Raw genomic sequence first — 16,236 nt, forward strand, 5'->3', positions numbered from 1 at the left:
GTCCGAAGGACTTTTATGTTAAGTTTGTGAGTAAGAGCCCCGGTTTACACATCAATAACCTCTAGAAAAAATGTGTTAAATCCTTATAATTCTTCAGCCAAACATTCGCGATTTTTAGTTAAGATTTTTTGTTTGATGGCTACTACAATGCACATGTCGTAACTAAGGAGTTAGCCGCCATATTGAATTTCTAAAATCCGTAAATGTTCGATAAATGCAACAGAATCTAAAATGAAATAGCACCTACCTCAAAAACTGCATTTTAATGAGATATTATCCGAATTTGAAGCGCACAAGTAACGAAATAATCTTTCGCTTGAAAGTTTTCATTTGTATGACGTCGTGTTTTGCCATGACGTAAATGCGCTAAATCATTCATGAAATTTCGCGAAATTTTTCATGAATTTTAATTTTATGCTTTTTAAAGCTTTAATGCAATATTTTTTTTGGTTACATATGCATTAAAATAGAAAAAAACCTGTTATGTTTTTGTTTTTCAATCTCAATTTGCTGAAAATCCCGGACTCCCTGCATATGCATGTGTATCGCGCATGAATAGATGGTACGAAAGTAGTTTCGGAAACATGGTTTATCGAAGTGTAAACCAAGGTAAAAAATTCTAATTGACCAATCCGTTTCAAGTATTTATAGATATGCAAATCATATAAGAATTATAAATGTTTATTCTTTTGCATCTTTTTGTCTTTTGAAAATATAGATGTAAAGTCATAACGTTTGTGACGTTTATGAAATCCTCAGATTTGTAGCGACTGAAGTTTGACAATACAATTGTCGATGAAGCCACAGCATAAAGTTTAGTGAAGTAAATAAATATGTCGTAACCACTATATACAAAAATTATCGTCTTTACAAATTTCGTTGTGTAACCAGCCAATTCTGGTTAGAATTTGCAAGAGGAAATGACCTAGCTACAAAATTTCATCAATTACTTAAAGTACAGCTCAACTTATGAAACAAACACTATCTACGTTCTAAAATCCCGTCAAAAAATATAATGGACTATCGATACTCACGACCTTCAAAGCACAAAAGTTGATTTATTTGATGGTTTGAAACAATTATCTTTAGAATAAACATTTATTTGCTTTTTGTTTGTTGTGAAATATGTCAATTTAATTGTTGTGCATTATTGATGACCACATATTGCCTGGGTGGTTTTCATTGTAAATAAATTAAATCGAAGCACGAGTAAACATCTCCTTCCTTTATAATTAGTCACGGTCGGTGTGTTCAGAATATGCATGATGGACGTTATACGGGGTCATAGTTCTGAAATATATTCAGCATAATTTCAATGGATCCATGCACGTACATACAGTTTTTCAGGTGAAATTACTTCAGATCAAATGAATTTACAATACTTCATGCTAAAATGCCAGTGTTTGTTGGTTTATACGATTGTTACAAAACCCGAAAGTAAATTTGCAGCCAAAGTTTTCGATTAACAATCACTAAATGGATTTTTTTTTGTCGATTAAATGATATGGATTCGTAATAGATGTAAAAAAAAACCGTGCACATAGGACTTATTTTAGTAACTATTCATGCATTAGTTCAACATTTTCCTCAATATTATAATTACAAGAAACTCGTTTCCTATGTCTCTAATGTACCAAATGTGCATTTCAACATTAAATAACAATTTGTTCACGTCGTTTACCGGATAAGTATTTGGACGATTTATGTTTTATGAACATAACTACAATGTTTAAAACGAGAAACAAATTCTTATCGGTACAACACGGTTAGGATATATCATATAACAGGAAGAATTTCCATGCTTTAATATGCAACAGAACATAAAAAAAACAATATCGCACACAAGTTAAATAAAGATGGACGCTGGTTTGAACTGGCTGAGGACATTCACTGTATTTGAAACGTGATTAAATGACCTATTTACGACTGTCGTAATTCTATACCTTGTGCAGGTTCAATACACTCATATGGGTTTGTTCATAACCTTGTTCTGACTGCATTAAATGTTAGACCTACATTAAGATATAATGTGATGAGTTAATACAGGCATCAATTAAGATCCATTCGACAATTTAATTATCAGCAACTCCAGGTAAATAAACTTATTTCTGATTTAGTTTGTGAAAAATCTGTTAAAACTTGAGATATTTCATGTTAGTACTTTTAGGTAAATTATAACAATGATAAAGCAGAAACATTGGAACAAGCGATACTTTGATAAATTTGTTCGCAAACTTGTAATATGCTAGAGGTAGAGGGATTATGCGTCAACATATTTTCTTTTAACACTTAAGGACATTAGTTGACCGATGTTCAAATCTCGAAAGTCGAACAGATAAAAACAAATCAGACAAAAATCATGAGGATCGCATGCACTACAAAAGAAACCTGACTGGATGCGTCGACATGGGAAGCATACCCGTCTATGCCTGTACGTATTAGATACAATACAAAGGTAACAAAGAAACAGGCCGGTAACAACCGTTGCCGGATAGTTTTTCTGCACGAGTAGTCAGGTCAAGGTCCGAGGCGATAGCCGAGGACCTTGACCTGACTACAAGTGCAGACAAACTATACGGCAGGTTGTTTCCGGCCTGTTTTTAGTTACCTTTGTTTTGTATCTGACTTGTACGACGTTTCAAGAAGGAAGAAGTACATTTTGCATTTAGAAGAGGTAGCAAAACTAAAGATATTAGAAACTTAAATGGCCATATACCAGATAATGTAAGTTACAGTTTAAACTCAATTTTTTTTTCTCACTTCCCTTCAGCCGAGAGTTTTTTTCTCAAAAAATTCAAGAATCTAATAACTTTATAAAAAGAACCATTTCACGTTAAAGGTGAATGTTATACACATTTGAGAATTTTTGAAATGCAACTTCGCAAGTAAGTAATGTATAAAAAAAGATTTCAGAGGTAAGCAAGCTACCATTTGATTTATATTGGGGGGGGGGGGGGGGGGGGGGGGGGGAAGGGGGGGGGGGGGTAAAATAAATTTAAAATAAACAGGCTTCATCCTTTTTTTTGTTGAAAGAATGCAGGATGTGCCATTCCAGACCCCGGACACGGACACGGACACTTTGTGTTTATAGGATCAATCGTGCATTGGTGAGTTGATAGGGATTTTATCTTTTGATTAGATTTGATTTTTTTATATATATTTCCTGTCTTTTTTATTGAAGTATAAACGTTGGTGCCAGCATTTCTTTCAGCATTGTCCAGAATACTATTCATGTCCATATATTGAAAAAAAAAAACATTTACGGACAGACCATTTAGCTTCAAAAGGGGTGTGTTCTTTTCTGAGTAAGAAAATTATTTAGTTTTTCAACTATATAATATATTATATATTTTTCTCATAAAATTGGGGATCAAAATGTTTTTTAGGAAAAAACCATAACCCACCTTTTGAAGTTAAATGGTCAATCCCTTAGTGTACTAATATGAATAGTTACTGGAATTGTTTGAAAAAAATATAGTTATTGATGCTAACGTAAATATTTTAATTAAAAAGACAGGAAATATGTCGGTGAAACAAAAAGTTCAAATCTAATTGAAATTTAAAGTGCCCGTGAACTCACTGATCATGCACGAGTGATTCTATTCATAAAAAGTGTCCGTGTAACAACTAAAAAGTGTCCGTGTATCAGCTAAAAAGTGTCCGTGTAACACCCGTTAATGTACTGTTTTTCTATAGCTCTGCTGGGGGCAAAGTCGTACAACGTTCATTAACTCAAATAAAGTGGAAATTGGAAAATTTAAATTTCCAGACAAAGGAACAAGATTCCACGAAACTTATTAAAAATTAAGATTCCAAATCCCTCATGCAAAGTTGACCTAAGATGAAGGTTGTTATACTCTTTAAGTTCACCTTGATCATTTAGTTCGTTTAAATGTTTCTACGTCTTTTTACATCCCCGGCTTTCAAAAGTTTAGATTTGAGCGTTAAATAAAGGGTCAGCAATTACAACTACATTACTAGTGACCCAATTTGCTACTCTAGTTAAAATCCGGCATAATGGTCGATAAGGCGTTATACAGATTGGTCCATATCTCTTTTCTAACAATAATAAAACATAAATTTTAAATTCAGTTCGGAACTAGAAAAAAACATAGAAATCACAATAGTAGTAATTAAAAGATAAAAGACAAAAAGCAACAAAGCACCACACATTCAGATAGAAAACTAAGGACTAAGTAATACAAACTCTAAAAACAACCGAATTGATCTCAAGTGATCCGGAAGGGTCATCAGATCCTGCTCCATTAACTGAAAATCCGGTGATAAGTTGCTTTCGGTGTTGTGATAAAAGGAGGACGGTTTTGCGATTGGACGAATGTATCAATGGTCAAAACAATAATGTACAAACCAAACCATGACTAAGCCCTACAACTTTTTTTTCCACAAAAAACCATTCGTTCAAAAGCTTTCTAGTAATCAGAAACCTCTTCATTTGAAGAAGAGTGACTGTATTCAAATGAAATTGCTGTATCAAGATATCAATTTAACAACTGTTTGAAATAATAATAATAATAATAATAATAATAATAATAATAATAATAATAAAGAAATATGATTGTTTAACAAGCCAGAATAAGCGAGGCAAGTACAACGGCAAGTGGAACAGTTTAAGCTAACGATGTGCCCTAAGTGAACACTTTTTATTTTATTAAAAAAAATGCTGATGTGTTTCCAACGAAGTCTTAGCGTCTTAGACTACTAGTATATTGTTTTTTGTTAATTATTTGATAGACGAATCAAAATTTGCACATTTTTCTATCTGTGTATAAAGATAACGATTTTATATTCATAAATATTGTCTCTCTGTATTTGATATTGTATTTCAGAATGAAGTATGGTTGGAAAAGATTAATTAAAACAATAACCATCATATGTTTGTTATACGGCTATGACGTAGAGTGTAAAAAAATGGTTGTTCTGGTTCCACCGTTATGGAGTAACATCTTGCCTGTATTGAACGTTGTAAAAGAATTAGAGAAATACAACCACTCAGCAACATTTGTTTTGTCTACCGCCATGGACAAGGCAATACGATCGGGAGGAATATCCGTGCAATCTGTGATAGCAAAAAGTTTTGATAATATATCAATGGATATGGTAACACAAGTTGTAGCTGAGAAACTAAATCATTCTCAGTCTTTTCCATTTTCTCAAATATTGAAAAGAGCATCTAAACATTGTCATAACTTAATGACAGATAATGAGCTTTTCCAAATTTTATCTTCTGAACAGTTTGCCTATGCTATCGTTGCCAACGCTCCTGGTATTCTATGTTATGAAATCCTTGCGTACAAACTTTCATTGCCGTTTGTTTTCATTGGTGCACATTATGACTCTTTACTGAATCGTATACCATTTAATCCTGCCACCACACCGGCATTATGGTCAGGATTTACAGACAAAATGACTTTTGAACAACGTGTCCTAAATTCCCTGTTATATATTATTCAGCTGATCAAACCAACAATGCCTTCTTTTGAAAATCTTGTCAGCAAGTATGTTCCGGAAAAGCCTTTAATATCAAACAGCGAACTAAAAAATAGCTTTCTTTTACAGATAATTGATGGCGATTTTTTAATTGATTATCCACTTTTAACTTCACCGAATGTTATTTTGTGTGGTGGTTTAGGAACAAGACCAGCTAAACCTTTGACGTCTTGGATAGATACATTTGTTGAAAAGTCTATAGAAGGCATTGTTATCGTTTCATTCGGAAGTATAATTAAGTCATGCTCTGAACAAATGTTGAATAAATTTCTTTTAGCCTTTAAAAAGACAAAACACTTGAGTTTTATATTTCAGTATGGAGATGATAAAAAAGAAACAGGTAATACTTTACTGTTGCCATGGTTACCACAGAATGATCTACTTGGACATGTCAAAACGAAATTATTTATCACTCACTGTGGAAAGAGCAGCGTCTTTGAAGCTCTTTACCATGGCATACCAATGATAGGGTTTCCGATAGTTCACGATCAAGGTGCAAACGCTGCAATTATTGAAGACAAAGGATATGGAATATCAATGGATATTTTAAAATTTTCTGTGGACGAATTAGTTAAAACAATTGAAAAAGTAGCGTTTAATAAAACTTACATAAGCAATATCAAAGTAGCGTCTGAAATATTCCACAGTCGTCCACAAACACCGTCACAAAGAGCAGCCTATTGGATAGATCTGGTAATAAGATATGGAAAACAACATTTCAGACCATCGTCACTAGATATGCCGTGGTACTCTTATTTTATGCTCGATATTTATCTGTTTATCACAGTTGTACTAGTCGTGGGTTTTTACTGTTTTAAACTTTTCTTAAACTTTTGTTCCCTAATATGCCATAGGAAAAAGAATGTCAAACGAAAACAAGAATAAAATTTGAAGCTAAGTTCCCGAATTGTTTGGTTGTTATAGTGTCTCAGGTTTTGTTAGATACATTTAAAATTGAGTTAAGATACATACTTTATTTAAGTACACAGACGAGTGTTTCATTTACACAAGACTCATCAGTGCAACCAGAATCAACAGTTTGAAAGCCGAACAAAATAAACTGAAGAGCACAGAAATTCCAAAACAGCTGTGCTAAAATTTAGCTAAATAAAGCTATGGCTAGGAATAGGAAAACATTAGTGTTTAGAATTATCTAATTTTTATAAACAATTTGTTTACAGAAAATGTAAACATCGTCAGTGACATTTCATACACAGTACATACTTACATCTGGAAATTGACAATGAGGGTCGATAGAGTACAAAAGAGTACATCTTACCAAACGCGAACCTTCAATTTCTATGTAGCAACATTCCAGCAGCGCCTACGTATACACATTGAATATATATCCCCTATTTGAAACGATATTCCATACCTTGCATTTCTTATCATGATTTTCTTGATAGAAGTTTGCTGCCTGCAAAGAATCTCCCTTCGAAAAAAATAATTCGAACGCCATGACAGATTGTCGTAACTCAATTTCCATCCTCATTCCCTCGAATGTGTCATACCAAATTTAGACTTACCACTGGGTTTGTAGTTACACGGAAAACACATGACTGGTGCCACATGTAGAGCAGGATCTGACCCTTCTGGGGATACCTGAGATCATCACAGTTTAAACCCGAAAATACTAGTGCACGTAATCATCAATCACGAAAAGGGGTTATAATGTTGGAGCTTAAATGTCTACTAGTAGTTTTGAATTTTTCGATAAAATGTCTTGCGACCTATTACTTGAGGGGGAAACAATTTCATGAATTGTCCTAAGCACATATCTCCTTGGCTTGATAGACTAGTAGATAACGACCACCTTTTCTACCAACAGTTAATTAAACAAATATACATAACGGACATGTAATAAAAACTACTAGTAGTACAGGAAAATCATACAAGTTTCTTGTAATTATAATGTCAAGAAAAGAACTCAATTCAGTCCTGAGTGTACGTTTTTTAAAATACATTTGTAACAAAACCATTACGTATTATCGACAAAAAATATTTCATTCGGTGATTGTTGGTCGAAAAATTTAGTTGCTATGTAACTTCCGATTGTTTGATCGTGACCTTAATCATGAGTTATGACAGAATTATGGAGCACGTAGAAAATAAGTGAGATGATAGACATAGTCTTTTTTAATATTTTCTATGCGTTTCTATTTGCAAATTGAACTTTGTCATAACTGTTGTTAAAATATTCGGTGTATTACTTTGTCTTTTGGAATTAATTAACACATTCTACATTCCAAGAGTGTTTAGTTTTCTGTTTTACGGTTTCCCCCTCGCACTTGAGCTGTGCTTTTGACTAAGTTTGGGAGGTTTCGTGGTTAAGCTCACTGCATATGGAAACGATGTTGACTAATTAGAGTACAGGACGACAATAACCCAATAGCAGTATATTTGTAGGGGTTTTGTATAGATGTAGGATTTTAAAAAGATAGTCATTGTATACACTCACATGCATAAACAATACAGAAGGATAGGTATTTTTTGAAATGGCAAAGACAAATTATACAGGAAAATAAATGAAGCATTTTTGTCTCGCTTGATGGAGTCAAAAAGCGAGACATAGGTATGCTGTTTCTGGCGTCGGCGACGGCGGCGTCAACAATGTATTAGTTTGTGATTAGGTCTAGTTTATGGTGAACCACTAGTAGTAAGTCAAAAATATTTGGTATGCAGTTGTATTACACAGCTACTTTAGTACAAGTAATCTTGATGTACAGTTCTAACGATGCATATCAAATGTACATCTTTAAAGCTGTATATAAACTTTACAGCTGTTAAGCTGTATATAAAAACTTTACAGCTGTTAAGCTGTATATAAACTGTACATCTGTAAAACTGTATATAAACTGTACTTTTTTAAAGCTGTATATAAACTGCAACTCTGTAAAAATGTACATTAACTGCACATTTTTAAATCTGTGTATAAGCTAAACATATAGATTCTACCACTGCATCTTGTGTGATACAATATCTAACAACAGTTTATATACAGGTTTACAGATGTACAGTTTATATACAGCTTTACAGATGTACAGTTTATATACAGCTTTAAAGATATACAGTTTATATACAGCTTTACAGCTGTACAGTTGATATACAGCTTTACAGATGTACAGTTTATATACAGCTTTACAGCTGTACAGTTTATATACAGCTTTACGGACGTACATTTGATATGCATCTTTAGAACTGTACATCAAGATTACTTGTACTAAAGTAGCTGTGTAGTATTGGACATCTCATTACCATGAAGATTATTTGGGCCCGCCCCCTCAGTTATGGTCTATTGATTTTGAAACTTTTGCTTAGTTTTCATGTATTAGTTTGCGATTAGGTCTGTTTATGGTGAACCACTAGTGGTAAGTTAATGATAATTGGTATGTAGTTGTATAAGCATTGGCCTATCTCATTTCCATGGAGATTATTCGGCCCCGCCCCCTCAGTCATGGTCTATTGACTTTGAAACTTATGCTTAGTTTTCATGTATTAGTTTGTGATTAAGTCGGTTTATGGGGAACCACTAGTGGTAGGTCAATGATATTTGGTATGCAGTTGTATAAGCATAAAAACATCTCATTACCATGGAGATTATTTGACCTCGCCCGCTCAGTTATGGTTTATTGACTTAGAAATTTTGCTTAGTTTGCATGTATTAGTTTGTGTTTAGGTTTGTTTAAAGGGAATTACTTATGATAAGTCAATGGTATTTGGTATGCAGTTGTATAAGAATTGGCACATCTCATTTCCATGGAGATTGTTTAGCCATGTACCTTCAGTCATGGTTCATTGACTTTGAAAATATGCAAAACTTACATGTTAAAGTGTTGCTTTTTCAATTTCAACATTTGCAATATCGAAATTACAAAAAAGCGAGACATATCTCTGTGATAACAGTTTATTATATATTCATTGTTGAAACGGTATTCATCTTTTAAAAAACAAGACGTGTTGATAGGACAACAACAGTACAACTGAGACGGATTGTTATATGAAAATAGCCAGTTTAACTGCGACAGATTTCCCAGTGCACGTCACGTCCGTAGTCATGAAAATCTTCAGTATAGTTAGTCATATCTTAATTTTTTTTTTTAATTTGTATAATTGTATGTTAATTGTAGATCTATAATTTTAATATACGCTGTAGACTTGAGACGATTTAGAGGTTGTCTAAATGTACAAACACTTGTCTATTGTTGAAGACATTATGTCGTTCTCTAGATATTATTTGGTTATTTGTGTCGTATTGTTGCTGTCTCATTGACGTATACTCCACATGCGATTTTGTTTATATTCGTTCATTGAGTCATTTTGTGTACATCTTATATTTTCGAAGACAATTTTAATTTCATAAACTTGACACTCAATTTTGCTAATACATTGAACGAAACTTGGTTGATTTCAGACTTGGGGTAATTGTAATTGTAATCAATAACCAGCTGTAATTGATTACAATTTTTCAAGTTATTGCAATCATTAATCAGCCAAAAAAAAAAACTGATTACATGTAATTTAATTTAATCAATTACTTTTCAAAATACCTTGTAATCCTTATTACTTTTTGATTACATTCTGATTACAATGAAAACAATTCATAAAATTTTATGAACATTTTTAAGTTGCACATGTGTTATATCTGGACATACAAAGACAACAGCAAACTTTTTGACACATCTCAAGGATTATTATTATAGTATGTTTGATTTTTTAGATTTATAAGAGGTTAATGAGGACAATTAAGACGCTGATTTTAAGGATGTACACCTCTGAGGAGCCAAACATTTCTAGAATTAAACTTTTTTTCTTAACCTGATTTTTGGCTTTATATGACCGTAAAAAAATAATTGGTGAAGAAATAATCATATGGTGGTGCGCTGCTTTTTTTTTAGCTACGGCTATTTGAAAGTACCCAATGTTGATGATTTTCCCATTGTTCATCAATTTTTACTCATTTTGGGGCTTATATCATAAAAAACAGTTCCACAATTAAACTTTTTTTCATACTTTCACCTAAGATGAAGTGGACCAATCTGAATAAATTTAATTAAAAAAAAACTATAGGTAGGTGTTAATATGTGAAAGTTTTATAAAATTTTGTTGCTTTTTCGTGTCAAATTTGCTATGCTGCTATTTTTGTAAATTTGGTATTTTTCTGGTTTTTTTTAGAACAAAAAGCATATTATTTCAACTTATTTGTTATAAATGATTGAAAAACTACATATCTAAGAAATTTGAAAAGAAAAACTTCAAATGGGATGTACTTGTACCCCTCACCCATTTTCTCTACATTGTGGCTAAAAAGACTGACTTGATTGGTTATAAAATTAGAAAATTTTATTACTCAAAAACTACTCATTGTAAAACACAATTTTTTCACAGAGTTAAGTTTGATTATAACATTTTTTAAATTCATTGATATTTTCCACTTGTATCACATGTTTTGGAAATAATTCAAGAACGAGATTTCAACGAGATACATTCTTAATTTTTATTGAATAAATCAAAAGAAATATGAATAATGTTTATAACAAATTTGAAGGATTAAAAGATCTACATTTCTGATATAATTCAGATTTGGAGTGAACATGGTGAAAGGCTTAGCATTCTGTTTTTTTTTTTTTTATAAAAAAAGAAGTTTTTTTCAAGGAATAACTATTTTATCGAATAGGTTTTTAATGTTAATAATTCATGCTAGTATAGTTTAGACTTAATTGATTCATTTACTTCTTTAAAAATAAACTGTAACATTATTGAAAGTCCTTGTTAGCCTAAGTAAAAAGTATTATACATATATTCACAATTAAAAGATGTTTTCTTGATAATGACTGTTTTGTTCATGTTATTCTTTTCTTTAACCCTGAATTATAATCATTTTGTTAATATTGTGATTATTGTCACCTTTCAATTGACAGGTAGGAGACCAATTAAAGTATGTTTTTATTTCAATTACCTATTCTGTACTTAGGGCAATAGGATCAAAGATAAAAGAAAATTTATCTAATTAGTATAAACAAAAATTGTGACAAATATGTTGTTTAAAATAAACAAATGTTGGTATATATAATTACATGTAAAATGCAATGATTATATAATATTACACAATACTATTACAATTTTAGATCTGTTTATGACAGATAACTGAAATACATATAAAATCTGTAAGATGTCAGAAAAACAATGACCAAGCCTCTTTACAAACCTTTATTCAATCGAAGTCAAAATATTTCATGGATTAATAATTATATAATGGTAAAGTGTAAAGGGCCATAACCAGTGAAAAATTTTTCATGTATATGTGTTGTGAATCTTTGTGATATATGAAATCGATGAATTTTGAAGTTATCATTTAAAAACATATCAAAAAGTAAAATAACAAATTACTGTACTCCATAGAAAATTCAAAACGAAAAGTCAAAAGCTCAAACACATCAAATGAATGGATAACAGCTGTCATATTCCTGATTTAGTACAGGCATTTCCTAATGTAGAAGATTTTATCAAATAAAATCCTTTCTCAAAACATGCTACAGTTATAATATTTATATATTAACATCATTCAAATGGGTTATTTTGAAATTCATTGTTATCAGATGTAATCATGATTACTTGACAATGTTATCATTAATTTAATCAGCTACTTTGAGAAATGATGTAATCATTAATTCAATTTAATCGTACAATTGACAAAGTAATAGTAATTCAATCCATTACATTGAAAGTAATCGGACCCATCTCTGGTTGATTTAGGCGTTTTTCGTTATTCCTTAATCGTTTTTGTTTTCAATTTGATAAAGGCAATAGTAGTATACCGCTGTTCAATAATCATAAATCGATTTAACTGAAACAAATCCAGATCACAAACCAAAACTGAGGGAGGCACATCAACTATAAGAGGAAACAAAACGGGACAACAGAAACACGGAACTGATACAAAAACAAACGTCAACATACATAGAAACGGACTATGGGGTGACAACTGCCATATTCCTGACTCGGTACAGGACATTTTAAGAAAATTAGTGGGTTGAATCTGGTTTTATGGCAAGCCAAACCTCCCGCTTATACGACAATGTTAAAAATAACGCTTAAACGACAGCATTACGTCACAGGAAAACAGAACATTCAGGACAGAGAAATACATAAATAAATGATATAATAGTGCATTTCAACATGTAAACCACAGAATAAAAACGAACACTTAAACATACTAAAATTAACAATAAGACCTCTCCATTAAGTTAATTCAAAATAGGCTATATCCTAGAAACATCTACTATCCTTTTAGTATAAAACGTATATCTAGACTCCGTTTTATGCTATATATGTAAAGCGTCGGCAAAGGAGAGAAAAAAAATAAGTTGAACAGCTATTATTTGGCACTATGTTTTAACTGCATTGTTTAATTAAAACAAGAAATTAATAGACCCGCAGTTCATCACACTATGAAAATAGCGATCGTTCGTTTTGCACACTTCGAAACAACGATTCATTCAAATTTAGTCTTGTCTTTTCTTCGAAAAAATCAAAATATTGTCATTTAGAAATGAATATAAATATTATGAGCATGGGAAATAGTAGCGTTAAGCGTAGAAAAATCAAAGGTCTTAATGCTGCTGCAAAATTGCAGAGATTGTGATCTAACTAGATTTAGAAGTAGATCTTTAGAATTTTTGAGAATCCACATCTGATTAACATCACTGGTTGAATATATCTCATCACAATATTTTTGAAGGCCATCTTTTACTGTAGAAAGAATAATATTCATCACTTTAGAAAAATATTTAGTCAAACATCTTGATGATCCAGCTGTGTATCGTTTTTAATACAGAGTTTTATGAAGTTTTGGTATCAGTATAATGACGGTAGATTTTCTTCGTTTTCTCTGATGCTAATACCAAAAGAGAGAAGGAAAGATTGACGATTTTGTAAAATTTCATCCTTTGTAAATGATGTTAAAGAATATGTCGGATTGCCAGTTGTGTTGTTTATTCCAACCTCTTTTGTGAGACATTGCAAATAATGGTTTTTACATACAAAGACAATATGATTGGAGGCTTTATCTGCTGAAACAACGACATATTTGTCATGCAAAGAGGAAAAAGCATCCACAACCTCCAGGTTCTTGAATGGATTAGAAACCCTTGTGCTCATGGTACATCGTAGTTTCGGAATGCGCTTCTGAATGCAAGATCGAATAGCTTTGATCCATTCAGACAAAGTTTCCAGTTCTGGTTTGTCTGGTTCACTATTTATTCATTTCCTAGCATATTCCTCAACTACAACCATCTGCAAACACCATTTCAATATGTAAACCACAGAATAACAACGAAACCTAAACATGCTAAAATTAACAATACGAACTCTCCATTAAGTTGATTTAAAATATGTTTTATCCAAGAAACATCTACTATCCTTTTTATATAAAACTTATATCTACAATCCGTTTTTGCTATATATGTAAAGCGTCGGCAAAGAAGAAAAAAAAGAGAAAAAAAATGAACAGCTATTTGTGGGACTATATTTTTTAACTGCCTGGTTTAATTAAAACAACAAATTAATAGACCCGCAGTTCATCACACTATGGAAATAACGATCGTTCGTTTTGCACACTTCGAAACAACAATTCATTCAAATTCAGTCTTTTTTTTGTTGAGAAAATCAAAATATTGTCATTTAAGAAATGAATACAATTATGATATAAGTTTTATTGGCCATCTCGGTAAGTATAATATCATTGGGTCAATGTGTAACATATTTAAACAAACGTCATTTATGAAAAGTCTATAATTGTATAGTTTTGGAATATGACCTTTTTTCTTGTCCTAAATATGCATGCAATGTTATTCACTATACATTTAGAAAAGAACTACAGGTAATTCGTTTATATCGAAGTTGTCAAAATTTTAGTCTCAAATTTACATTAATTAATTTATCAATTAATACAATACGGACAGAATTTTTGATTTTGGGGTTTTTGGTGTTTAAAATCCAAATCCCTTATTTTTTTGCTGGCTATTCTATATCTCTTTTCTTTTTATTGTTGTGTAAATACTGAACTAATTAATAACAATGATGCATGGATTTAGATCGACATAGATAACCGATATACACACTGATATAACGAGGATCACAAGAGGGTACATTCATCGAAGAAAGTGAAACATTAAAGATACCAAGTTACTCCCCTCTGAAACGCAGTTGAATTTGAGTTTATTTAGATTGATAAAATATAGATATTGTGTTTTAAATTGCAAAAATTTAAGCCTATTTAATTAAGTATTGCACCAAATTCACGATCATCAAACAATTCTAATATATGCAGAAGGAAGTCAATATTATAGTTCATCAGTAATATAATGTAAACAAAATCTAGTTTTATTTATAAATCCCAATCAGTATAACCATCTATATATTCATGTTTTTATTTACACACATTTTCTGTTTAATCATTTAAATATGCATTATTTTAAATCTAGTTGTTGTTAGAATGTAAATTGTAATAAACAATTAATTTTCCCATAGGCGACAATGATAGCCTTTTACGAGATACAGACTTTAGAAAGTTGATTTTTTTAACAAAACATTGCTAGAATTAAAGAAAAATTATTCGGACAGTATTTTTTGGTCCAAAAAATATAGGTTCCCGTTACTTTTCTTAACGTTATTTGTACTTATCTTCCATGCCTATCAATTTTGCACTTAAAACACGTGTCTCAACCTAGTGTTCAAAAGACATCTCAGTTCCGTTAGGGCTAAGGAAAATAATTTATTTTGCCTTTTTTATAATGCAGAGTGCACGAAGTCTCCGATAATAAAAAAATAACGGAGCACATATCGACCAATCAAGATTAGCCATACTCTTAATTCTGAATACGTTATCTTCATAAAATAGCTGCGCCCATAAAACCTAATGGTTTATTGTAACCTATACGGTACTTCATACTTTCTAAAACCATGCAGTTCATAGTGCGTTAGATGCACAAATATATATGCCACACATAAATCATCCTAAAAACGTTCTCGCATTACTCTCTGAATTTTCACAATTTTTTATCAGAGGTGACCCCAGTTGAAAAATGTGAAAAAAAATTCTGATTTTTTTAGTAAATGCGGTACTGCTAAAAAGGACCCGAAGATGATCTCCACTTACTCCAATGATTCTTTATATGTCATCAAGTACTGATTATATTGATACCAAATCGATCCAATATGTAATTAAAAACCAATTGTTCAAAGAACAATTGAAGGTCTTTTCACATCAATTCTAAATAATTTATGAGAAGCTAATTCTGGTTTACTCAAAGCTACTATTGGCGTCCAATCATAGGTTTCTTCATACTGATTCAATAAACATATGGTTTCTATAGACTTTTGCCTGAAATAAGGGAGATAATTGTCAACATCCGGTTTGTATATTGTCACTTCCGGTCTTATATGATAGCTTTATTTACGCTGATTCCAAAAATATATGGTTTATATATACTTTTGCCTGTAAAAAGGGAGATAATTGGCTACTTCCGGTTTAGAAAATGTCACTTCCGGTCTCATATGATAGATTTATTTACACTGATTCCAAAAATATATGGTTTATATATACTTTTGCCTGTAAAAAGGGAGATAATTGGCTACTTCCGGTTTAGAAAATGTCACTTCCGGTCTCATATGATAGCTTTATTTAACCTGATTCCAAAAATATATGGTTAATATATACTTATGCCTGTA

At 31.6% G+C, this 16,236-nt stretch overlaps 1 protein-coding gene across 1 annotated transcript; it reads left to right on the plus strand.

Moving 5' to 3' along the window:
- Nucleotides 1-1,977: 1,977 nt before the first annotated feature.
- On the plus strand, nt 1,978-6,397 carry LOC127714329 (UDP-glucuronosyltransferase 1A5-like). The gene is made up of 2 exons (XM_052220391.1): nt 1,978-2,092; nt 4,848-6,397. The coding sequence occupies exon 2, from the start codon at nt 4,849-4,851 to the stop codon at nt 6,391-6,393; it is 1,545 nt and encodes a 514-aa protein (XP_052076351.1). The 5' UTR covers nt 1,978-2,092; nt 4,848; the 3' UTR covers nt 6,394-6,397.
- Nucleotides 6,398-16,236: the final 9,839 nt, after the last annotated feature.

Source organism: Mytilus californianus, unplaced genomic scaffold (assembly GCF_021869535.1).
Source record: "Mytilus californianus isolate M0D057914Y unplaced genomic scaffold, xbMytCali1.0.p SCAF_9, whole genome shotgun sequence".
NCBI classification, from domain to species: Eukaryota; Metazoa; Mollusca; class Bivalvia; order Mytilida; family Mytilidae; genus Mytilus; species Mytilus californianus.

Bases quoted from the DNA above. Each gene is read 5' to 3' on its own strand.
- LOC127714329 (XM_052220391.1), top strand. From the start codon at position 4,849: ATGAAGTATGGTTGGAAAAGATTAATTAAAACAATAACCATCATATGT.